The sequence below is a fragment of the Vanacampus margaritifer genome, chromosome 15, assembly GCF_051991255.1.
Source record: "Vanacampus margaritifer isolate UIUO_Vmar chromosome 15, RoL_Vmar_1.0, whole genome shotgun sequence".
NCBI classification, from domain to species: domain Eukaryota; kingdom Metazoa; phylum Chordata; class Actinopteri; order Syngnathiformes; family Syngnathidae; genus Vanacampus; species Vanacampus margaritifer.
Window position 1 is genome coordinate 11,736,097 of NC_135446.1, and position 25,622 is coordinate 11,761,718.

At 39.7% G+C, this 25,622-nt stretch overlaps 2 protein-coding genes across 2 annotated transcripts; both read left to right on the forward strand.

Moving 5' to 3' along the window:
* Window positions 1-1,395: 1,395 nt before the first annotated feature.
* On the forward strand, window positions 1,396-13,754 carry tmtc1 (transmembrane O-mannosyltransferase targeting cadherins 1). The gene is made up of 19 exons (XM_077543977.1): window positions 1,396-1,809; window positions 2,256-2,433; window positions 3,252-3,325; window positions 3,468-3,644; window positions 3,721-3,802; window positions 3,953-4,056; window positions 4,898-5,087; window positions 5,204-5,325; window positions 5,438-5,605; window positions 6,286-6,399; window positions 6,591-6,734; window positions 8,193-8,301; window positions 8,920-9,022; window positions 9,103-9,238; window positions 10,316-10,460; window positions 10,701-10,838; window positions 11,490-11,612; window positions 11,774-11,851; window positions 12,386-13,754. The coding sequence occupies exons 1-19, from the start codon at window positions 1,514-1,516 to the stop codon at window positions 12,503-12,505; spliced, it is 2,601 nt and encodes an 866-aa protein (XP_077400103.1). The 5' UTR covers window positions 1,396-1,513; the 3' UTR covers window positions 12,506-13,754.
* A 587-nt stretch (window positions 13,755-14,341) lies between these two features.
* On the forward strand, window positions 14,342-25,363 carry cog5 (component of oligomeric golgi complex 5). Its single transcript, XM_077545228.1, has 22 exons — window positions 14,342-14,426; window positions 14,548-14,687; window positions 15,112-15,169; window positions 15,454-15,508; window positions 15,887-15,956; window positions 16,089-16,209; window positions 16,760-16,890; window positions 18,486-18,645; window positions 18,986-19,098; window positions 19,191-19,266; window positions 19,660-19,743; window positions 19,862-20,057; window positions 21,091-21,252; window positions 21,571-21,670; window positions 21,795-21,905; window positions 22,409-22,471; window positions 22,699-22,802; window positions 22,872-23,109; window positions 23,200-23,276; window positions 23,408-23,534; window positions 23,655-23,734; window positions 23,994-25,363. Exons 1-22 carry the CDS (start codon window positions 14,372-14,374, stop codon window positions 24,112-24,114), a joined length of 2,442 nt encoding a protein of 813 aa, XP_077401354.1. The 5' UTR covers window positions 14,342-14,371; the 3' UTR covers window positions 24,115-25,363.
* The last annotated feature ends 259 nt before the right edge of the window (window positions 25,364-25,622 follow it).

Sequence of the window (25,622 nt, forward strand, 5' to 3'; positions counted from 1 at the left end):
TGCATTTGGGGGGAAAAAATGCTGTTCTTGTCTTAAAATGTAAAACACAACATTAGCGTAGAGTTTATGAACTGTTCTATTTTGAGATTTCGTTACAAAATTGAGTGCACTGGATCACAGTTAGCCTATATTGAACCTCCTATCTGTTTCTAAGGTTTGCAGTAATTAGCCTGCTATTTCTCAAAAGCATTTGGCCACATGAAGGACATTTGTGTTTATTTGTTTTGGATTCCCGGAAGTTGTCACTGACAGCATTTCTCATACTGACCAGGAGATGGCGACAGCGTTACGTCTAAACACGATGTTGTGTTCTGTAATGACCCATCGCCATCCTAAATTCCACAAATGTTAAGTACACACTTGCAGGAAATTGATGGTAACCCTCTGTTAAAAAGAAAGAAAGAAAGAAAAAGAAAATTGGTGATCAGTGAAACCTTATTGAAAAGTAACTAATTAAAATGATCGGACATCGCTTTTGAGTACTGGTTCAGCAGCTTTATTTAAAAAAAACAAAAACAAAACTCAGGCCTGGACTTCTGATTGATTTGATCGAATTGATCGGTTAGCATCAAAGATGTCTCCTAACTTCAGACAGCTGGGCAACATTTAAGGTATCTATATGCTCCACTACAACCATTAGCTCGCGCTACCATCAAACATGTCTGCCCTAGTCTTAACGTCAAATAATGCATTTTGATGAGCTTTTATTATACGCGGATTCGCTATTTATGGGCCGACCCGGTCCCTATCATCCGCGAATAACGGGGGTGGAATGTATTTCATTTGCAGTTTGCTGCTTTAGGTCCTTTTGTCACCTCTGTGTTCTATTATACCAACATTTGCATCAGTATAACAGATTAACCATATTAATTGAGTCAACTATAATCCCACAATGTGCTTATATTTCGTTCGGGTGACATCAGAACATCAGTGTTTTTTTGTTTTTGTTTTTTTACATCTGCTCACTCACTGGCATTCCGTCACAACCACTTGCGCATGCGTGAAGGCGGGTTTTTAAATGTGCCCTTCCCGAACACAGTTCCAACTCGTACATCTAAGTACTTTGAATACCGTTCACACGTTAATCGTACAACCAAGTGCTGGTTATCTCATCGCCTTTACTTTGAATTATAAAATTGATTTATTACATACATTTCAGTCATATAATCAACGCCCTTTTTGTTCTTTATTTTCTCCCCTATCTGGAACACAGCGTCACGGAATATTTAAATGAAAACTCCAATTGTTTACCCGCTACCGAGTAGTTATTATTTTTTTCAAATAGGTAACTAGCAAGGTTGGTAACGACAACAAGGGGTCAGATGCAGTTCAAAAGCATCATGTTCTAACCTGTGTTTCTCGTTTCCGCTTTTTACGTGAAGGCAGCACAAGGCAACGAACTGTCCTCTTAAAATCACCACTCTCACGGACACTCCCAGCCTAGCGGAATGGACGAATCTGTCCGCACATTAATTCGCACCCCAAATGCGCCTTTGGAGAAACCAGGGCTGACATGACATCCACGGGAAGGGAGCGAAACACCCCCCAGCATCCATCGAACCCCGTGCGACAGCCGGCGGGGTGGACTGCGAGTCGCTGCGCGGCTTTGGTCACACTGTGCGTGTTATGTTACAGCAACTCTATCCATGGCGAGTTGGTGCACGACGATGTTTGGGCGATTATCAACAACCCAGACGTACGACCTAGCTCCAGTCTCCGTAACATCTTCACGAACGATTTTTGGGGCAAGAAGATGTCGGACAATTCGAGCCACAAATCCTACAGACCGTTTTGCATTCTCACCTTTAAGTAAGTTCACCTCACTCGTTCAGGGACAACGTCGTATTTCATTTGGTGTCATCTGAATAGTGTTGACATTAGTGTGTCGTCGTTTTACATTCGTTTTGAACGAAACATCAGTCCGCAGTTTCACCAAGTCGTTAATCGACGCTCACTATGACAATCATGCAACACCACTTCCCAACCACTTTGCGTTATTTGTATTTTATTCTATCATCAAGTGGTTTGGATTTACTCTTGTCATGTTCTGTTGAACAGGCATACTTGTTAAATTGCAGTTAGAAGATATAAATTGCCTCTGATTAACCCCAAATAAAATTCGCACGTTCTAGGAGTCTTCTGACATTTTTTACAGGGGTCTGTAGACTTTTTATATTCAGAGCAGCTCCTTAAATAAATCAGATACATTTCAAAAATGCCTTTTTATTGTATAATCCCCCCTCTTTGTCTATCAGGTTGAATATCCTCGTGGGTGGCATGACACCTCTGTACTTCCACATGGTCAACGTGTGTCTGCACTGTGCTGTAACCTGTATGCTGATGCACACGTGTGAACGGTGTGTGTTTGAAGACTCACACCTGGCCTTCGTCGCATCCGTCCTGTTTGCTGTGCACCCCGTGCACACCGAGGCTGTGAGTTCACGACGGATACAATTACAAATTATAATCACCTGTCATATCACATGCAAAGTTGTATGAAATCAAAGTCTGTAACCTAATTTGACATCATGTCGTGTGGAATGCAACACAGTTTGCAAAATGTACCGGTTGGGGTTACATATCGTTTTTGACACAAAATGAATTGATTATTCATCTGTTTAAAGAAACGCTGCAAGATTTTGTTTCATTACAACTTGTTTGCTATAACCACAGAAGTTATGGTTCTGGCTTTTTCGAGAAACAATGCATCCACAAAAAAATGTATCACCCCTAATAGCTACCATTGTATTTTTCTTTGGCTTGTTTTTTTTAATCTCCCCACCCTTTCCTAAAATTGAAATATTTGGTAAACCCCACAATATATATATATATATTTTAAAGTGGACTCGTGTTCACCATGCAAAAATGTTAGTACATTTATTTGACTCTAAGTAGTAACTGTATACATAAACGTAGTTGGTGAACCCAAGCATTATTTGTTGGTAAACTTTATTTTTTTTAAGTATGCAGAGGTTGCACAATAGATTACTCTTTGTGTTCTTTCACTTCAGTTGAGTGGCACCTAATTAACTAAATAATTGGCTTACAAAATAATAATAATAATAATAAGTCAAGGCACCACAGTATTTACCAATCAGATTCTTCAGTGAAGGATACGGACTTGGATAAGTAATTTACTGTCGTTAATTGTAATATTTTCGTATAGCATTCTACAAGGTCAGTGAAGCGGGAACATTTAAAACTTTTTTTCTGTGGTGATTTTTAAATCCCGTGTGTGTCTTGTCTTGCAGGTGTCTGGTATAGTGGGAAGGGCCGATCTATTGGCTTGTCTGCTCTTCTTGCTAGCGTTCCTTTCCTATGTAAGGTAAGGTGAATTCAAACCACCTTTGACATAAATGAACGCACAGTAGGAAGAAGAATTTGATAGTACAAAATGGTCAGTACAGATAAACTTAGGCGACCCAAAAAAAAAAACGCCAACATTATGAGTGTTGTCTTCCCCTCAGGAGCGTCGGCATGAACACATCTGAAGACTCGACACCCTCAACAGTATCTGCAGGCTCTCTGCTCATCAGTTTGCTGCTGGGCACCTGTGCCATGTTGGTGAAGGAGACGGGCATCACCGTGTTCGGGGTTTGCATGTTTTACGATGCCCTGGTCCTCTGCGGCAAGCCTCTCTTCAGGTAAGCACGAAAAACATTTTGCATTCACGCTCCTTCATGGCTCACACCATGTCGACCATTCTTCTCTGTTCCGCAGGCACCTGTCTGGATCTGGCTTTAGACAACTTCTCCAGATCTGGAAACCCTTCATCAAACGAGCCTGTGTTGTCTCCAGCTATGTGAGTGTTCATTTCATTTAAAAAAAATTTTTTTAATTAAATATGATGAATGTTTATTATACATTTAATCTTGTCTGTAGCATGTCCTTCACAACGTAGCAGGTGGTCTCATGTTTGAGGTACTAATGAATGATTTTTGCCCATTTTCAGGTAGTGGCCATTGTATCAGTCCGACTATGGTTAATGGGAGGTTCTATGCCTCTTTTCTCTGAACAAGACAATCCTGCTTCCTTTGCACCTCACTTGCTGACTAGGTCAGTGGTACACACACACACACACACACTCACTCCATCATAGAATGAAGGAGAATTTTGAGACGTGTGTTTCTTGAACTCTTAAGTCAGTTTTATTTACTTCCTGTAGCAGCTGACCTTCACTCACTTTGCAGCATTTTTCTCAATACAATGTCACCATTGTGACAAAATTGCTTTCGTTTACATTCTCTCTTCAATCTTAAATCCTCCCATGATCGCAATGTGTGTTTTCTGTCTATTCATCAATTTCTTCTATTTCAAGGGTCTGCAACCTGCGGCTTTGGAGCCATATTTGGCTTTTTAGTCCCAATCCTGTGGATCTCTTTTTTTTTTTTTAAGGAAAAAAATGAGTTATTATTATTATTATTTCTAGATAAAATATTGTTGAAATGAATTAAATATTTGGTTTAAAAATTTTATATTAAAAAAATGTCAACATTTTTAAGTTGTCAGAAAAAGAGAGACGAAAGGATGATGAAAATGTTTTAAAAATTTGCTTGAAATGTCCAAAAAGGAAGTGAAAAAGCAGAAACCCGTAAAATGTCCATGAAATTGCAAAAAAAAAAGTCAGAAAATTGAATAAAAAATGCAAAAACGAAAACATTTGAAAAGTAACTACAGAATTATCACAAAAAAAAATCCTGAAAATTACCATAAAATGTCCACAAGTACTCCGAAAATTAATTTAAGAATAGGCGGGGAAGAAAATGTTCAAAAAGTAACCATAAAATGTCCAAAAACAAAAGAAATCCCGAAAAAGACTATAATATATCCATAAAAAAATGCATGAAAAAAAAAGGTTGCTGACCCCTGTTGTCTTTCTATGTCTTTGTCTCCTCAGAATTTTGACCTACTCTTACCTGCTGTACTTCAACACCTGGCTGCTGCTGGCCCCCGTCGTGCTATGCTACGACTGGCAAGTGGGCAGCATCCCTCTTGTAGAGTCGCTGAGCGACATTCGCAATATGGCCACCGTGCTAATTGCTGTCGTGACGGTCGCTCTCGGTCTGCATTGCGTCCATTCATTGCAGGTAAATCCACATTTTGACTTAAGATTAGATTTTGTGGACCCTTGCCACGCTATCAAGTCAGGGGAAGAGAAACTTCACTTTTTACTTGATTTTGTCTCTCTGTTGTCTTATTCCAGAGACAAAAGCGTAAAGAGGTGTTGATGGGACTCTTGTTTCTGGTGTTTCCTTTCATTCCCGCAAGTAACCTTTTCTTCAGGGTGGGATTTGTGGTGGCCGAAAGGGTTCTTTACATGCCAAGGTGAGTATGCCTGGCTTGTTGTTTATTCCATTACAGTCTTTAGAAACAGCTTGCATTTTCTGCTCTTGCTTCTTGAATTCATTGAATTTGCCCTCCAACTCCACCCTTGCAGCATGGGTTACTGTATCCTGGTGGTTCACGGCCTCAGTCGTCTCTTATCGTTGGTGGGCCGTTTTGGCACCACAGTCCTCAGTGCCTTCATGCTATTGCTGCTACTGCTCTTTTCCTGGAAAACTGTTCAGCAGAACAAAGTCTGGCTTTCCAGGGAGGCCCTTTTCAGGTAAGTGCGCAGTATCACAGACTCTGAAAGTCAACCTATAGTATCATTGGGGCTTTCAAAAATCATCAGGGATTTTATTAGCTTGCATTTTTGCTCAAGTCACTCCTTCCGCGCATCATGCAATCATGAGAAAGTTGTGATGCTACTGCTAGTTATTATCTCATTTGCTCCCAAAAACGTATAAAAACGTTCTATTTTGTGTGTTCCAACGACGTATTTATACGTTTTTTTATGCTTGAGCATACAGAAGGCTTTGAAGCAGCCTCTCGACTGCAAAGAACGGTTGAAGAAATTGTAGTTATTACACAAACGGCCGGCAGGTGGCAGCAGAGCAAAAGAGATCAATCAGGGCCATGTTGGAAAAAAATCTCTTTTACTCGCATATCTAAATAGATTTGTGAATAATAATGAAATTTAGCTATATTCTAATGATAGAAATATAAAAAAAAATCGTGATGAAAGAAGAGACTAATCTTTCTTTTGGGAGGTTCCATGTTTTTATGGCAATAAACACAATATTCTGTGAGCCTTGCAAAATCAGTCAAAATCCAGTAAAACAGCCGGGAGCGAAGGGGCTTGCTTCAGTGAAAATGGCTGTGAGTGAATGAGTTAACACCCATCAGCAAGTAATATGATTAAATTATTACAAATGATAATTATTCCTCTTGGTCTTGTTTCAGTTCCGGTATCTGGACTCTACCCCACAATGCCAAAGTCCACTACAACTACGCCAACTTCCTAAAGGACAGCAGTCGGCACCAAGAAGCTATTTACCACTACACCATTGCCCTCAGGTCTGATTTGCAAAAATACAACAGAAATTTGCTCACAAACATTTGAACACAATTTCATTCCCACATAGGCCAAATCAGGCCAGGTTGGACCACAAAAAAACAGTCCAACAATGAAACGAAAACATGTTCAACAAACTATTCCATTCTGCTTTCCTATAATATGACTTCACGAAAATGACCTTCATTTTCAGGTTGTACCCCCGCCATGCCAGCGCTATGAACAATCTCGGCACTCTGACACACAATCCGGAGGAGGCTGAGCGCTACTACAGGAGAGCACTGGACATCAATCCACAGCATAATCGAGCACTCTTCAACTTAGGAAACCTCCTCAAGTCAGTTGTAACTGAAAGCATGCGAGTTTATGTGAATTTACCCTCCACTGAACCATCTAGCCATTTTTTATTCAACTCGTCACAGGGCACATAGAGTCAAGCAAGCGTTCACACCAGTATTCGCACGTATGGACAATTTTGAGTCTTCAATTAACTTGACATGTATTTACTGTAATGTGTGAGGAAGAAAAGCCACAAAAGCACAAGGAGAACTCAAATCTACAGTTGCAACAATTTTGGTTACTGTGAGGCAGTTATGTTCCCCTTCCAAAAATGATGGATAACATTATTGTGGTAAATTTATTTAAAGCTGCAATATAGAACTTTTTTCCCCAAAATAACTTTACAGTAAGCTTTTTATTTGACCATTTGTGACTGAAATACCTTCTAATTAGTAGATTAACACTTTTGCTGTTCACACTAGCCGCGTTTCCACCGCAGGAACTTTTAACTGGGCCAGCCCCGTATCTGCATGTCTCCACTTCAGGAGTCTTCCCAACCGGGCCACATTTACAGGAACTTACGGGGACGAGTGGAGGTCCTACTCAAGGGTAGGTCCTCCGCCGGCCCGATAAACTCCCGATTGCACTTTCGTGCTATTTGTCTAAAAATTATTTAGTATAAAAAATGTATCATATGACGATGATGCATTTTCGGCTTGAGTCTCTTCCACAAAAACAATTCTCTTAATAATCCTTTGCCGCCGTCTCCTCTCACTCAAACCATCCATGCACACCAAGTACATAAAATAAAAAGCAGATAAAAACAGCAATCACCTAAAGTTGATCTCTTTCCTCGTTGTGATTTTCGTCGGCGCGGTGCTTGGGTGACGTCACGGGAAAAACCGTCGCACGGCCTTTACGTGTCGATAGAAACTCGTGACGTCGCGAAATAGCTCGCAGTGGAGACACAGCCACAAGTGGGCCGGTTGAGAGGACGGTTCCTGTGAAAGTCCCTAACCCCTTCCCATACCCGAACGTCCTGCGGTGGAAACGCGGCCAATGGGTACTCCTGCAAGCCTCTGGCCAATAGAATTTCCCGCGCCCTGTCTGCGGATGTGACGTTATGTGCGTGGTGTGTACTGAAGAACGGTATGTGCAGTTTCATTTTTCGTCAGTAGGTGGCAATAGCGATTCGAAATTGAATATTCTAGTTCAGTAGCGTTAATGTTATTCATATGCGGATATAGTACACAAAAATGAACAAAGGAGCTACTGTTAATGATTTGTATAGCCATTACAGGTGCCTTCATTTAAAAAAAAAAAAGTCAACTTGTCTTTGGGATATGGTGTTCATCATCAGGGGAGGGAAATTATTTAATATTATTCAGTTTGCTGTTCTTTTACTCGTTACAAAAAGAACCAAATTAGTTCACTTTGAGTGTGTGGGGAATTTGCAATAATGTGAAAGTTAGCTGATGATTATGGACCTAATTGTGATGAGGATGTTCTTACCTAGGTCACAGGGCAAGGAGAACGAGGCAGAGACACTGCTGCAAGACTCCATTAACTATGGTCCACATTTCGCCGATGCTTATTCCAGTCTAGCGTCACTCTATGCTGACCAGGTAAAATTTTTCTGTGCTTCAAAAACTTTTCTTGTGTGAGTGCTGAGAAACGTATTCAAGAGTATATTATATAATAGTCAAATGTTTGGCTCTTCAAAACAGTGTAACAATACACTTTCCGAGCCACTATTCCAACATACAATTTTTTTGGGGGGGAGGGGGAGCCCGGTGGACTTTTGGTAAGTATGTCTGCCTTACAGTCCAGAATCAGAATTTTCATATCCTCCCAGTGCTTCTGGGAGTTTTCTCCACGTACTCTGGCTTCCTCTCACACACACATAGGTTTATTGAAGACTCTGAATTGTAACAAATGCAATGCAGCTTGACACCTGGCTAGCGATATGCGTTTGTCAGAATGTTATACTTTTTAATTCCTTTGAAGCTAGCGCTGTGCAAACTTCCAGAATTATTTAACTCTTCAGATTGAGATAAAGTAAAGATTTAGATGGATTTATTATACTACACGTCTCCTCTTTTCTTTTCTTGCTCCTGTCAGTGTTTTTGTGAATAAAATGCCTTGATCCAGCCCCATGCTAAGAAGTGTGTAAATGGTCGACTATGTGAACATTCACGTTGCTCGAACACAACTGACTAGTTTCTATCTACATGTGTTGGCAGAAACGCTATACTGAAGCCCGGGAAATTTATTTAAAAGGTATAGAGAATTGTCCTGACAGCTCAGACCTGCATAATAACTATGGAGTGTTCCTGGTGGATACTGGTAAGGTCACCTTTATTGTTATGTACATTCAAAAGAAGAAAAAAAACTGTTGATTCCCACTTAGCTTTTGCCTTTTACAGGAAAGGAGGAGCTGGCAGCTGCTCACTATCAGCAGGCAATTCAACTCAAACCAGCTCACTATGTTGCCATGGTGAACCTGGGCCGCCTCCTCCGCTCTTCCAATTTGAACAAAGAGGCAGAATCCTGGTATAAAAGGTAGGATTGATTATAGTTTTTTTTTCTTCCTTAACTGTTATCAAAAAAATATGCAACAACAAATAAACAAGTGCAAATAACTAAGTGCAATTTTTGCCAGAAATTGTGTGGGAATGCTGAAAGCTGAATGCTTATGAAGTAAATTGAAAGATAAATTGTGTGAAAATTACAAAGTATTGATTGTAGTTGAAAGATAAATTTATAAAAAGAACACTTGAACCCGGGAGGTGTGAATTTTTGAAGCAAGTTGACATTTATATGGAAAAGTGTTATCCGAAAGTACCCTCCATTCATTTAGATGGAAAAGTGGAACTAATGATATCCAAGAGAAAATGAAAAAAAAAAAATCACTCAATAGCCCCACCTAGGCATGCAGTACCCTCCATTCATTTAGATGAAAAAGTGAAACTAATGATATCCAATAGAAAAAAGTAAAAATAAATCATTCAAAAGTGGGACTTCGAAAAAAAATCGATGTCAGCCCACTTGAAAATGAATGGGGAAAAGTTGATATATAAAGTTAAATTGTGTGAATACTGTAAGTAATGTGAAATCAGACGATTAATACCTCGGAAGGCGTGAATTTTTGAAACAAGTTGACATTTATATGGAAAAGTGTTATCCGAAAGTACCCTCCATTCATTTAGATGGAAAAGTGGAACTAATGATATGAAAGAGAAAAAAAACTCAATAGCGCCACCTAGGCATGCAGTACCCCCCATTCATTTAGATGAAAAAGTGAAACTAATGATATCCAATGGAAAAAAAGCAAAAAAATAAATCATTCAAAAGTGGGACATAGAAAAAAAATCAATGTCAGTCCCATTGAAAATGAATGGGGAAAAGTTGATATATAAAGTTAAATTGTGCTAATACTTTAATGTGAAATCAGACAATTAATACCTCGGAAGGCGTGAATTTTTGAAGCAAGTTGAAATTCGAACGTTGTAAATCTGAAGTATTATGTGGGAGCTGTTTCGCGGCAGCATTCCCACAATAACAATAAATAACTCTAATACAAATATGTAGTAAGGAACTGTAATCGGTCACCATGATCCTTTTGACCGCTGCCTGCAGGGCACTTCAAGTGACAAGGAAGGTGGAGATCCTGGCACCGCTTGGGGCACTGTACTACAACACTGGCCGCTACAATCAAGCCCTGCATGTTTACCGAGAAGCTGTTAGCCTACAGCCAGACAACACCGACATTTGGCTGGCACTGGTTAGCATACACATAAGCGCACCACACAGAATTTTTTTCAGCACATCTCACGATAGAACTTGGCAGCATGCTGTCGAACCTTGTGTTTCAATGAAGATATCAAGATGATTAGATCAGAATTTGTACTCTCATAATCCGGATCCAGTTGATCTAACCAATAACTTTAAAACAGACAGTCAACACATTGTGAATGAACTTAAATGGCATATTGACGTATTGCTTGTCTATGATTCGAACCAGGCTCAGGTGTTAGTGATGGCTGGCCATACAGAAGAGGCAGAGAAAATGACACGAAACATCCTTTCCAGAGGGAATGGATGCATTGAATGTTACCGCCTCTTGTCTTCCATCTACAGCAAGCACGGCAACCACACGCAGGTGTGTACTGTAAAATGTTAAATTATTCAACTAACAGTTGAGCATGGTTTCCATTCAAGATGTCTTCTTGGGTGTCATAGGTGCAACCATTCGTAGTGTATAAAATGACCCAATATTGTGTATACAACAACTGCCAGTGAGGAATGGATGTTTTTTTCTGTTGTTCCGTCATGCAGCAGAACACAGCACAGAATGAAATTGATAAAGAGAACGGTGATAAATTGGCACCATTTAACTGTTTTGATAGTCGGCTAGTCATTGCTCCCATTTTTTTTTTAATGTATAATAATAATAATACCTAATAATGTTGTTTTGACATGCCAGTAGTCACAATTTACACCAAGAATGCTGCCTCACGAAAATATGCCTTGAACTACCACTAAACCTCAAAAAGTCTACGATGCATATAACATATTGTACACACTAGTTGAGGCTACAACCGAAGATTAGCTTACCTTTTGCTACCGGCTCTTGATAGCTTAGCATGTAACAGAAAAACTGGAGCATTACAGAGCAAAATCAATGGCACCATCGTCGTCAGTGCCAAAAAACTGATCTAGAAAATACTGCTGTCATTCTTGAACCCGACCATCTGATGTTTTTGCTGTACTGTGTGTTAATTATGTAATTGAAATGATGCGTTTGCTTCAGGCTCTGGAAGCTCTCAACAGCGCTCTCCAGCAGAATCCCAGCGATCTCGCAGTGAGAGCAGAGTTGTATTTCTCTAAAGGAAACCAGCTTCGAGAGATCAACCAATTGGAGCTCGCTTTCGAGGTACTCTTCAAGTCTTTTTGTCTCTTTTAATCTAGACTGGGCCACCTTTCTTTTCCCTGTCATTTCTTTCACACTGATTCCAGTTCCAATGACTTTCTGTTCACGTTATTCTATGTTAAGAAGTTACTTGAATGTGTCATGTGTTTTACTTCACTCACTAGAGCTATAAATTGGCTGTGGAACTCAAACCTGATCAGTCGCAAGCCTGGATGAACATGGGAGGGATTCAACATATTAAGGTATAAAAAACACTTCACTCATTCACTCCCAGACATTTTCAGTGAAGCAACCCCCTTCACTCCCGGCTGTTTTACTGGAGTTTGCCGTATTTTGCAAGGCCCAAAGAATATTGTGTTATTTTGCTATAAAAACATGGAACCTACCAAAAGAAAGAGTAGAGTCTCTTCTTTCATCAGGAAAAAAAAAATATATATATATATTATTTTATTAAGTTTTATCATTATTCACAAATCTTTTTAGAACTCCGGGTAAATGAGTTTTTTTTTATCCAACATGGCCCGGGTTGATCTCCTTTGCTCTGCTGCCACCTGCTGGCCGTTTGCATAATAACTACCATTTCTTCAACCGTTCATTGCGGTTGAGGCTGCATCAAAGTATGCTCTAGCATTTAAAAAAAAAAACATAAATACGTCTTTGGGACACTTCAAACATTTAAAATAGAACATATTTATACATTTTTTAGAGCAAATTAGTTAAACTTAGGCTCTGGTGTATAAGCGTGTGTGTGTGGGTGTCCAATTGCGTTTCTGCAGGGAGACTATGCAGCAGCCCGGATGTACTACCAGAGAGCATTGAGTCTCAATCCCGCTTCCAAACTTCTGAAAGAAAATCTGGAGAAACTGGATCGGCTCGAGAGGAGGATGGCAGGATGACAGTGCCATAGTCGGGCCGCCCGCTGGATGTCGTTTTGTCCTGGTACCTTCGCAGGATTTGCCACCACTTGACTTTTGCTAGGCTTGGCAGCAGTTTGGTTCCTGGAAAAAGCTGACCTGTTTAGCTGTGCGCAGGTTTGATGATGGTGTGGAATTATATTTATTGGACTCAAGAAGATTGGTTGAGTCACAAGTTGGACACATTTTGAGTGTGGGATATCTTGGAAATGACAAGGCACTATAGCCAATGTCCACTCTGTATGAGCTATACCAAAACAAATCTGTCACGTTTAGTTTTTTCCATCATGTCTCAGTGTTTGGAATCCACTGCAACAGGAACCCGCTGCCCCACGGCCTGACTGCGTTTCGAAAGACCCACGACGCCAGACGACCGACGTCACCGACCACGTTCTGAATAGGCAGCAGACCTTTATCATTTAAGTGACCATTGTGATTCACCCCCCCCCCCTTTCAATAGGATACCGACTATTTTGTCCATGGGTTTATACATTGGGTTTGTGAGTTTTTATCTATTCATCCAAAGGAACACACATCCTTCTTCGTTCAATTTAATTTCAGACTTTAACCATGTATCAAATTTCTGAAACGCCTTGCTTGTGCAGACTATCCCAGATTACGTTGTGCGCTTACTTAGACAACCTGACGAAAAAAAGCTTTGGATTACATGCCATCGACCTCACACTGTAAAAAGTGAAGCCCATACTTTGGAAAAGACAGGCTTGACTCTTGACAGATAGCCAGGCAATTGCAGGGTTCTCTATGTGTTTGCTGTTTTGTTCCAACACAGCATCCATGATTGCGTGTACTCAGGAGTGTCAAATCAGTTTTATTCAAATACCAGCAATTATCGAGAAATGTTATCTTCCCATGTAGAGGTGAAATCACACTCTACCAACTCCACATACAAAGAAAAACAACTGAACTCCAAATGAGCACACAACACTTTGGTGTTTGATCTTGTGTGATCCAGGGGTCCAGAACTGTTTTCTGTCAGAAATGGCTTTTGGCAAGTGCAAGATTGTAAATGTATTGTATTGTATTGTATGCTTGTGCTGATTTAACAAACTCATGTGGGGCCCATGAGACCCCCCCTCCACCCCCAAGTTATGCTCAATACACCAAGATATACCGGTACCCTGTTTTTATTATTTTTAAATCATTTTACAAACCCCTTATTGTTTTCATGTTTACAAATCTATAACATGTTATAAAGTACTCTAAAAGTAAATGTTTGGATTGGTATGCCTATTAACACTGTAGTGGACACATACTCATATACACATGTGTAGGCAACATGTTAAGCATCTTGATACTGATACCAGTGATGGACAGGGAGGTTGTGGGTGGTGAGGCGCTGACAGTCACATTTATAAATTTATGAGCCTAACAGTGCTGTATTTGCAATTTAACTATCATCCTGACATTAAACAACTAGTTTAAAAAAAAACACATACATTTGGAGCATTGTATTTCAGCGGCTTTGTTACAAAACAACATACGTTAAGTAATCATAAGTACGTATTCAGATATGTATGCAAGTAAACATAATTATCACATTCAAAGTTGTATACGTTATTATACGAAAACGATGAACCAATGAGACTTTTTTCTTTTCCCTTTTCTTTTAGAAAACGACGCACTTTGTAGAAAGTTGCTTTTTGAAATTCAGTTTATTTATGTGGCGAAATTAAACGGCGGATTTGCCACATCCAATGTGGAAGACGCGCTGGCGTATCCTTGCAAGGCAAAAGCGTCACCTATTCTATAGTGTGTCTATGGCTGCCACGAAGAAGAATATAAGCCGTAGAAGAAGAATCCTGCATTGGTTCGTTTGCGGAAGCCAACATGGATAACTTGTTTCACGGCAGAGATGTATCCATAAATTCATCTTTAAAAGACGGTAAATTCATTTCATTTTGCAACTGTGGTGTTACAGCCACGTGTTGTTAAAATATATTGAGTGTTATTTCAGAAAATTTGCCAAAGTGTGTGCAAAATTAATCATGTTTGTGTATTTGTAGAGTTCTATGCAGATTTCCTGGCTGGGGATTTCGATGTGAAGATATATACTGCTCAAGCGATCCACCATGCTGTCATTGCTGAACAGCTGGCGAAGCTAGCACAAGGAATCAGTCAACTTGATAAAGAGCTGCACACCCAGGCATGAACGCCATACACTATACGACAATACTATGTGACGTTTTCAGTCCAGTCAATAGTTTGGAGATAATAATAATAACAATAATATTTCAAATCATTGTACGTGAATGGCGAGAAAGACTGTCACTGAGCTGAAATGCAAAAGAAAACTGAATCATCTGAGGGCTGAGATACTACATTTGCTCAATGGGCTCTGTCCACGTAATGCAATGACGTAATGTCCGTAATATATTCTGTTTATCCCTCCACATGGTTTGACCCATATCCAGCTACAGCTGTATCACAAATATACTATCAGTTACCAGATACAGTGCAGATTTACTTGACCAGTGACATCACTACCATCTGATTCGACTTGTATAGAGCAGACTATACATTTTATAATACACAACAATGTACAATAGTATTTTTTTTTAACCTTCCAGGTGGTAGCCAGACATGAGGACTTATTGGCTCAGGCAACTGGGATAGAGTCTCTTGAAGGTACGCTTTACTATAATGTATTCCACCATGGTAACCTCTAAATAGAATCAGACTTTTTTAATTGTTGAAATATTAGAGCTCAACAAGCCTGGGTGAGCATGAAATGAGAAAAGCATATACGAACTATTCACAATAAAGCAACGTAATGTCTTTGTTTTAAAACAATGGAAACGGAAATGACTAACCTATTGAGTGGGACACAAAATATTGAACGGGGAAATTTGAGGAAACAAAATGTTAAGTTGGTGACGTTTTACTGAAAGGGCGTACATCTTTGTCTGCAGGGGTCCTCCAGATGATGCAGACGAGGATCAGCGCTCTACAGGCAGCTGTTGACAGGTTAACAAACCTAACATGATGGCTTGTGTCTGTCATCAGTGGAGCTTCCTACCTCTTCCCCCCCCCCCCCCCCCGACTGCTGATATTGATTGTGTTACTCACCACACCAATCAGTTTGAGGGGAAAAACATGCAATTGTTGTGGTGTCTTTCAGCTTTAATTTAATAGGTTCCATATAAATTGGCATTTAGCATTAAGGAATTACAGCCTTTTTAGGCAAAATTCAATTAATTGGATTTAAAATGCTCTTTTACTTTTTCCTTGTGACGATAATTCAATATCACTAAAGTTTAGGTAGCCTTTTGTCACACTGCAATAAAGGGTGTCCTTATTTTTTCTGAAAATGTAACAGCATTCCACCCGCTCATGTACTTTCAGGATAAGAACCAAAATAGTTGACCCATACAACAAAATCATGGCCAGGATCACTCAGCTGAGCAGATTGCAGGTAAGACCTTTCAAGACACCATGCGTAGTGGGAACGAGAAATTAATTTTTTAAATTATTTTTTTCTACTACAACGTACATCCGGATGATGCTTATCTCAATCATTTGTTTCTGATGTCCCTTCACTGTCCAGGTGGCCTGCGACCTTCTGCGGAGAATTATTCGAATCTTGCACCTAAGCAAGAGGCTTCAAGTTCAGCTTCAAGGTGGCAGTCGGGAGATAACGAAGGCTGCTCACAGTCTCAACGAACTAGGTCAGGACAAAGAGTAAATTGCAAGTATAACGATGGAGCCTCTGTGTTGTGTTCCAGGACATTGTCTGAAAATACAATTGGCTACTACAGCCCTCATCTATTACTGTACGGTGTGCCGTTAAAATTTAATCTGTTTAATGCAGTGACACCTCGTATCTGAGTTGTGGTAGGACACTTTATACTAATATCCGCTGCACAATGGAAGCATGTACACAATGAACTATAAGGCATCCCGGGATTGAGCAACTGTTACTCCACAGGTCACAGGTGTTTCAGACACGAAATTTGAAGTTTGGTAGACCAGCGGCAGGACTGCATTAGCTTTGTTTTTATCGACCCGCGTATCGGTTAAAAACATCAAATCAAGTTTGTAAGCGGGGAAAAAAGAATGCCAAGACACATTTTTCTCGTCGCACAGCAAATCCATAGGCCGAGCATGAACGCTTCACTCAGTTTAGATTTGTGCTCATCCTCTATTCGCACCGCCACATGTAGAAGTGATTAAAACACGAGCATTGTTTGTCTTTCTTTTCCCCCACAAATACTCCAGATTACCTGTCACAAGGGGTCGATTTGAGCGGCATCGAGGTGATTGAGAATGACCTGGTACTGATCAGTAGAGCCAGGCTGGAGGTGGAGAACCAGGCCAAGCGATTATTGGAGCAGGGCACAGAGATTCAGGTAAGAAACCATACAAAACAGCAGTATCATGATGAGGGAGGGAACTGGGCCGAACCGTGTACGAACTACAAAGGCAAGGTATAATGCAGCGGTGGGCAAACTTTTTGACTTGCGGGCCACAATGTTTTTTTTTAATTTTGACAGATGGACAGCATTTGGACCTCATAGCACAGTAAAAACAAACAGATAAATGTACAACCCAATTTACTTATAGTGTGCACTTAGGACTGCGTTTTTCAAATGTGCAAAATCCACATATTTAAAACAGATTTTCCAATAGCTTCATTTTTATTGTTTTAGCTCAACTTTTGCTGTGTTTTTATGCTTTGTGAAGTGACCTTGGGTGTTCTGAAAGGTGCTGTTTTTAAATGAAATGTATTATTATTATTATAAAATAGCCCTAATCCAGGTAGTACGTTTGCCTCAATGAATATGCAAGATGCGGCATTTACACACGATTTGGCAAAGTGGGAGGAGAAATGTAAATAGATTATAATAGCACATACACTGTGATCTGTCAAACCTGGTGACTGCATCTATTATTAATAGATTTCAATTCAAGGCGTAAAGTTAAAGAATTTTTTTCCATTGACCCACCCATTTTTAACCCGGGCCCACAGTACGTGTGACACATGCGGCTGCATGATAGCCGCTGAGGACAAAGCGCGTACATCCAATCCGTCTCTGACCACTTTTCCATCTCCGTGGGGGACGCATAGCACCCGGTGTTTGTGCAGCAGCTCAAAAAGAAGCCAAAAGCCAACGGGATGTATTCACCAATATCAACAGTCTCCTGCATGCGCGTTCCTCACCTCACCCATGACAACATGTAGAAAGACTATCTTCAGCTGTCAAAAGGATCAAAACACGCAACAGTGACACAATGTTGACTGATAGACTGAACTCTTTGTCCCTGCTTTCTTTCAAAAAAGAATTGACCGATTCTCTGGACTATCAGGACATTATTGCTGTGTTCAACACAAAACCGTGCCGTCTCCTGCTGTAAATGTCCAAATCCAATAAGATAAGATAAGATACACTGATTGTCACACCCATCTAAGTGGGGCGAAATTTGTTCTCCGCATTTGACCCATCCCCTGAGGGAGCGGTGAGCAGCAACAGCGCCGCGCTCGGGAATCATGTGGTGCTCTAACCTCCCAATTCCAACCCTTAATGCTGAGTGTCAAGCAGAGTGACAATCGGTCCCATTTTTATAGTCTTTGGTATGACCCGGCCGGGAATTGAACCCACGACCTCCCAGTCTCAGGGCGGACACTCTAACCACTCGAGCTGAACAAAAAAAAAAAATAAATAATTGAATTTTTTTCTAGCCTTATTGGATAAGTTCGGCGGGCCGGATTGAAACGCATAACGGGCCGTATTTGGCCCGCTGGCCGGGGTTTGCCCATGTCTGGTATAATGTCTTGTCTTTTTTTGTTTTGGAGAAGGATTTTCCATTCACAGTGCTGTACAAAAAGGCTACCCAATAGTTTCTGGCATTCTACTAATCTACCTGCCTAATGTGTCCGCTGTCTTCCAATCGTTAAAAACAACTTATGAGTGCCTGTTGCTTTATCTCTCTCTGTGTCTGTCAGAATCCTACGCAGGTTGGCACGGCCTTGCAGGTCTTCTACAACCTCGGTAGTCTTAGGGAGACCATCAGCTCTGTCGTGGGAGCTTACCAGACTAGCATACAGGACAGCATCATCGCTGCTCTGGACATTAAGGGCCTGACACAGCCATCCAACCCGAGAGGTAAACCAGAACAATGAGTTACTCTTTGAAAACGTTGCATTTTGTTCAGCCGAATCATTTCCCAAGTCAGTAAAGTTGGGTCATGAAGTCATGGCTCACTTGAATATGTTATTTGCAAGGCTTGAATTTTTTTTTTCTTTGCGGAGCAGTTTTGTGACTCAATTATTTATTTTGAGGAGCATGTTTCTATATTTGGGGAGGTTAATTCCAGGCGACTGAAGCTAAGGTTTTATTAAACAATAAAAAGGCCAGGGGGGTACCAACAGTGGTCAGAACTGTGAATTGACATGTAGTCGCTTACAAGAATTTCAAGTGTTCCCAACGGAATTTCTTCCCTCAGGTGCCCCCGGAAGAGCAATTCTCCCAACCCCGGGCAGCACAGCAGCTTTCCGAGCTGCTCTTTGGACAAACCTGGAGAAACTCATAGACCAGATATGTGCTGCGTGCAAACAAGTAAGAGTCTGATTTTCAACCATTCTAATTCTGCATTCAGATTGAATCAAGTACTAAATAGATTCTGCCGTATTTTTTCACCTCTTCTTTAGGTGCAGCATCTTCAGAAGGTCCTGATGAAGAAGAGAGACCCTGTCACCCACCGGTGTTTCATTGATGAGATAATTAAGGGGAGTCAACAATGCTGTTGAGCAGCAAACTGAATCTTTTATTGCGTTTTTTTTATCAAAAGAAAAAAGTAATTGCCTATCTTGAAAAATTCCTCAAATGGCAGTGAAAATCTTTTTTTTATTTTTTTTTCTGGAGAGCTCAATATTGTTCATACGGTAATTCTACCGATTTGACATGTCATCATCATTGCTCTCTTTTTTATTATTATTATTATTTTTTGTATGTGTGTGAAAATCATTTGTATTCATCTTTACTATTTTATTTGTGTTTTCATCCGATTTTGTGTTGTAATATGTTGAATTGAAGTGCCTTACTCAATGCATGCAATTTGTAGCGTTATTTAAATGATGCACAATGACCCAAAGTGCTAACTTGGTTACATCCAATGACAGGATGGTGAGCCCGATATCCTCTACACCTTTTGGACTGATGTAACCAACAGATTAAGAGAAGAATTTCATAAAGCGACTCAAGGCAAGAATTTATTTTGCCTGTAATATACCGGTACCTGTGAACATATAGTTGAAAAAAAAAGAAAAAAAAAGAATGTTGTTGTACACATAATCCTTATCTTTTATTTTTCATATAACAGCCTCATCTTACCTGAAGCAAGCATTTGAAGGCGAGTACCCGAAATTGCTGCGACTGTACAATGAGCTGTGGCGTCGCCTGCAGCAGTATAGTGCCAGCTTGCACAGCTCACTGATGAGCAGCGGCGGTATGGATACAACTCTGGAGCCAGAAACCGACAACTCTGACCTGTTCTCTCATAGCAAACAAGACTACAAGTAAGCATGAAATAACTCACTTCAAATATTATATCACACACTATAAATTGTTCTTTATTCTTGACTTTGCTTTGAAATCTCATTTTCTCTGTTTGGAACTGCTTTTTAAATGTTTTACTTTGAACTCATTTGCTCCCAAATACGTATAAATATGTTCTATTTTAAATGTGTAAAGTTTACCAAAGATGGATTTATACTTTTTTTTTTTATGATAGAGCATACAGAAGGCTTTGCTGCAGCCTCTCAACGGCAAAGAACGGTTGAAAAAAAATGGTAGTTATTACACAAACGGCCAGCAGGTCGCAGCAGCGTATAAGAGATTAACCAGGGCCATGTTGCAAAAAGCTCTTTTCACCACTGTTTTAAATGGATTTGTGAATAATGATGAAACTTAGCTATATTCTAATGCTAATTGCTGCAAAACGGAAACAGATCGAAATATACTTTTTTTTCCTGATGAAAGAAGAGACTTTAATGTGTCTTTTGGTAGGTTCCTTGCAAAATCAGTCAAAATTGCTTCTGTGAAAATGGCTGGGGGTCAAATGAGTTCATAACAGTATGTGAAGCATATTGAGTTATGTTGTGTACGCAATGTGCTAGAATTCAGTCATTCTATATTTTTTATGTTTTTTTTTTTTAAAAATGTTTTTTTTTTTTAAAAAATACATGCTCTAGGTACTAGTAAACGTCTAAACAATATGAAAGTTATTGTTTTGTATTAAGCCCCCTTTATAAAACCCCACCTAGATTCTTGTTGTTGTGTTATTTACAAAATTTTACATAATCATATTCTGATTCTGAGTCACTGATTTAAGGTTCGGGGGTTAACCCTAACTTTAGGCTTTTTCTAAACTTTTGTTTTAATTATTCTTGATTTGTTCTTGGTCTCTTTGCAACAATAGGAAAACGTGTGTGTGTGTGTGTGTGGGGGGGGGGGTTAACATGGCCTTATTTGAAGAATGATTGATGTTAGTAAATGGTGGGCTTTCCACACTATAGCAGTTGATGTCTGTGTATTTGTGTGTGCGTGCAGTCCCGAGAGGGCTCTCAAGGATTCCCTTCAGCCGTATGAAGCAGCTTACCTGTCCAAGTCTCTCTCTCGCCTGTTTGATCCCATAAACCTGGTGTTTCCAATGGGCGGTCGCAACCCGCCCTCCCATGATGAGTTGGAGAGCATCATCAAGACCATCAGCAGGCAAGCACTTTACAATACATGCAACTTATTTCCCCTGATTGCCCTTAACTGTATTTCCTCAAACACGACTCGTGCCGGGGGAGATGATGGATGCCACCGGTATTGTTTGACTTGGATGCTACACCTTGCTTTGATTGGTCTTTCCACTACAGCTGATGCGTTGTGCAAATAGTGGAACAGGATGACACGCATGAAAAAAGATCAAGCAAAGAAGAATAAATTTTAAAAAAAAAATTTCAATGTCCTCTCAGTCACCCAAATGGCACCCTACTTATATTTTGAATATCATTTGATTTTAAATGTTTGTTTTGTTTGTAGTGAGCTGAACGTAGCATCTATGGATTCAGACCTCTCTCTTGCTGTTGCCAAGAATGCTGCCAAGACCGTGCAACTCTTCTGTGTCAAGTCCGAACAGCTGGTATGTAAAGGGAAAATATTTTGCAGCATGTCTTTTAATTTATTTTTTTTGTTTGTTTTTTTACATGTGTGATCCAGATGCACGTCCTTAATTCACACTCTGCTAATTTTCTTGACTTTTACAGTTGTGTACTCAGAGTGATGCCAGTCAGGTGATCGGTCCATTATCAGAAGGCCAGAGGAGGAACACTGCAGTGGTCAACTCACTCTACCGTCTGCAGCAGGCTGTTGCCAAGGTAAGATGATGATTCTGAAATTCCTGCACTTTGGACTATATTCACTTTTCTTCTACGCGTATTCTCCTGTTCAGACTTGTGACAGACTCCTCACATGGAGTCTGGGAAATGAGTGCACACCAAAAAGGTGTGAGTCATAAAATTCACAGGCTTGCTTCCTTTAAATCATGGAGTTTTCCTGAGAATTTGCGAATACCATTGAAATGTATGAGAAAATTTTTTTTCTGTCTCTTGACATACATTTGATCGTTCAGTAGTTTGCAACTAAATCCCAAATTCACATGCAATATAATATATTAACACGGCCCCGGCCTTACTTTTGCCTCTGGAGAAAAGTGATTAAGTTGACAGGAGAATGCATAGAAAGTTGGATTTGAGGTGCTTCAATTGCGGACTTAAAATATGATTGTAAAAAGAAGAGCAAACATTCAAATGGTATTAAATAACAATCCGCCACAATAGTCAATACTTTTACTTGACTGTTTTCTTCTCTTTCTTTTCAGATCATTTGTGGTTTGGAGTCAAGTCTGACAGCTCCTGCAGAGGCTCTCTCTTCTTCTTTGGAGGTTAACTTAATAAAGCTAGTAGTTCCACTGAAGTGCTTTTTTTGGGGGGGGGGTCAACTTTAGCCAAAACAAATAATGCCGCAAATGGGACAATACACAGATCACACTGACATGCTGAAGTCGCATATCATGACAGAACTTCAAAATTAGTTCAGACATTTCTTGCATATTTTTTTAATAATCTTTTTGGGTTGGACTCCAAATTGTATTGTGGATTCTTTTCCCAGGAAGTGCAGGCCCTGATGAGCAGTGCAGTGCAGCCTCTCTTGGAGTCAGTAAGTGATTCTATCGAGGCCATCATCATCACGCTACACCAGGAGGACTTCTCAGGGTCAGTTATTTCTTTAATACTTATATATTTATGTACATGATTAATATTATTTGTGTGTGTGTGTTGCAGCAAGCTGCCCAGTCCTGATAAGCCCGACGTTCTCTGCTCCCTGTACATGAAGGAGTTGCAGGGTTTCATCGCCAGAGTTATGACTGACTACTTCCGACACTTTGAGTGTACGGACTTCATCTATGAAAGCACCGAGTCCATTGCTCAGAGAGCCATCGAGCTTTTCGTACGGCATGCCAGCTTGTTGCGCCCGCTGGGCGAAGGCGGAAAGATGCGCTTGGCCGCTGATTTTGCACAAGTTAGGGCCGGGGGGGAAAACTGTTTTCAATTGACTGCCGTATGTTCTTCCACATTATTTTGAATATTTGGACTTGTCTGTTTTTTCAAGATGGAGATGGCTGTAGCTCCGCTATGCAGACGAGTGTCTGATTTGGGGAAACCTTACAGAGTGCTGCGATCTTTTAGGTATGTAGGACTTTCGAATCTTTAATGTGGCAAACAAAAACTCTACTCTGAAATTTTCTGATTGAAGCAATGCTACTTGAAACTTGAAAGCAAAGTCAACACTGCACATTACTGTCGACGCTGTCTTTTAGGCCACTGCTTTTTCAGACAAGTAACCTGGTAGTCAAGAGTCCAGCTGTGGGTGACATGATTCCTTACAGTACTGTGCTTCACTTCCTCTTCGCCAGGGCTCCGTCTGAGCTCAAGTCACCTTACCAGGCCTGTACACGTGACACACTTTATCACTGAAAAATACAACAATGTGGTTAAAAATGACCTTTTTAAGAGTTAAAGCATTAAGTGTCCTGGCATGTACTATTGACAATTTGTCCCCCACAGAGGGCTGAGTGGTCCGTTACACGTTACTCCCAGTGGATGGATGAACATCCTTCAGAGAGAGACCGTCTCGCACTCATCAGGTAATCGTATCAATAATAATAGACATGAATGGAGTTTTCTTGTACTTGAGTCATTTTTGACCGCGTTACCTTTTTTTTTAAACTTTATTTTCAGTTCATTTTATACTGCGTATTTTATTTAACTTTTGTTTTCAATTGTGATTTTTTGTTGTCATGAATTACACAAAATTTTTTACATCTTCCTGAGTAGAAAAGCAATCAATTTTGTAGCGACTATATTAATTTCTAATGAAAGCTGATCATTTGTGCTCTTCAATAGGGGCACTTTGGAGGCATATGTCCAGTCTGTAAGGGCGCGGCAGGGGAAGGAATTTGCACCAATCTATCCCATAATGCTGCAGCTGTTACAGACAGCCACTTCATCGGAAGTAAAAGGATGATGACAACCAGGGTTGGGAGGGTTAGTAATGTAATCCAAGTAGCGTAATGTAACTTGATTATTTTGGATTACTCCAGTATGCTCATGAAGACAAAATAAAAAATAAATATCACCACAATATATATATTCTATACAATGTGCCCTTGCTATTTGCGGGGATAATAGGGACCCGGGCAGCCTACAAATAGCAAAAAATATTGTGTAATCAAAAAGCATGTAGGCTATAGATTGATTGATTGATCGATGGCTGTCCATATTCTGTTTTCAAAGTAATCCCCCTTTTTTTTTTTTTATGTACCTGTAATCTGATTACATGGTTTTTCCTGTAATTGTAAGGAAATACAGTTTAAAAAAATAATTGTAATCTGATTACGTAACGGCGGTACATATATTCTGTTACTCCCCAAGCCTGATGACAACTGACTTCTTAAACTGGTTTTGAATGACTGTTTTTCCAATCATAACTAAAGAAAATTTTAACTTCGCCTAAAATCTAATTTTGACAAATTAAGTGAGTGAAATGAGACATGTGATAAGGCTGGGTACACACCTAAGAATTTTCAAACCTTAAAAGATTTTTTTTTATGTATTTATTTTATATATCTGTGGCAGAGCCCACACATAAAGATAGAAAATCAGACCAACCAAAAACAGTTTTGGTCATATTGTGTTTGGCCTGCTCCAAACAACACTCTTTTTATTGTACTGCTTTTCTTTTACTTTGCATGGTGACCTTGATTGCCCTGAAAGGCACCTACTCTATCTATACATAAAATTAATTATTAGTCTACTGGAAAATAAACATGAGGATTCCAAAAGATGTTTCCAAGTTTTGTGTTTTGATCTGGTCACCACATGATTCACACTGTTTTGGCCCAGTTTGTACTGTATGTATGTACTTGTAAGAAGTTTATTTTGCAGGATTTAAATCAAACATTTTGAGTTTTTAGTGTAACAGTTTATTGATTGGTTGTACCTGAGCAACTGTGATGTCATTTTCAGTAGACGGCATTTAGGAAAATGGCAGCCCCCTGAGATAACTTACCTGGTTTAAAGTGTCAAACATTGGACGTTTTCTGGCTTTTGGAACTCATTTCTCCTATTAAAAAAAATGAATGTGGTACTGAACCCGTAAAAACTGAAGCGCAATAAAGTGACTGACAACTGTAGTTTATTTGAATTGTAATAGTAATTACCATTCTTGTGTAATGGCTTAAATATCATCAATAAAGTTGATTGTTTACATTGTTCATTTTATTACTACTGATTTTTCTTTTTACTGATATGAATTTATAAAATACATTTCAATGAGACACTTCAGGGGAAAAAAGAAAAGTTCACACACATTAACTACAGGACTATTGATAAACACCTAATTTATATTCATACACGAATTCATGAAAACAATCATAAATAAATATAAACTATATTTATCTCGTGAGGGTTTTACATAGTATGTAGCATGCGTTATTGAACAAATTGCATATTCAATTACAGTAAATAGCACAC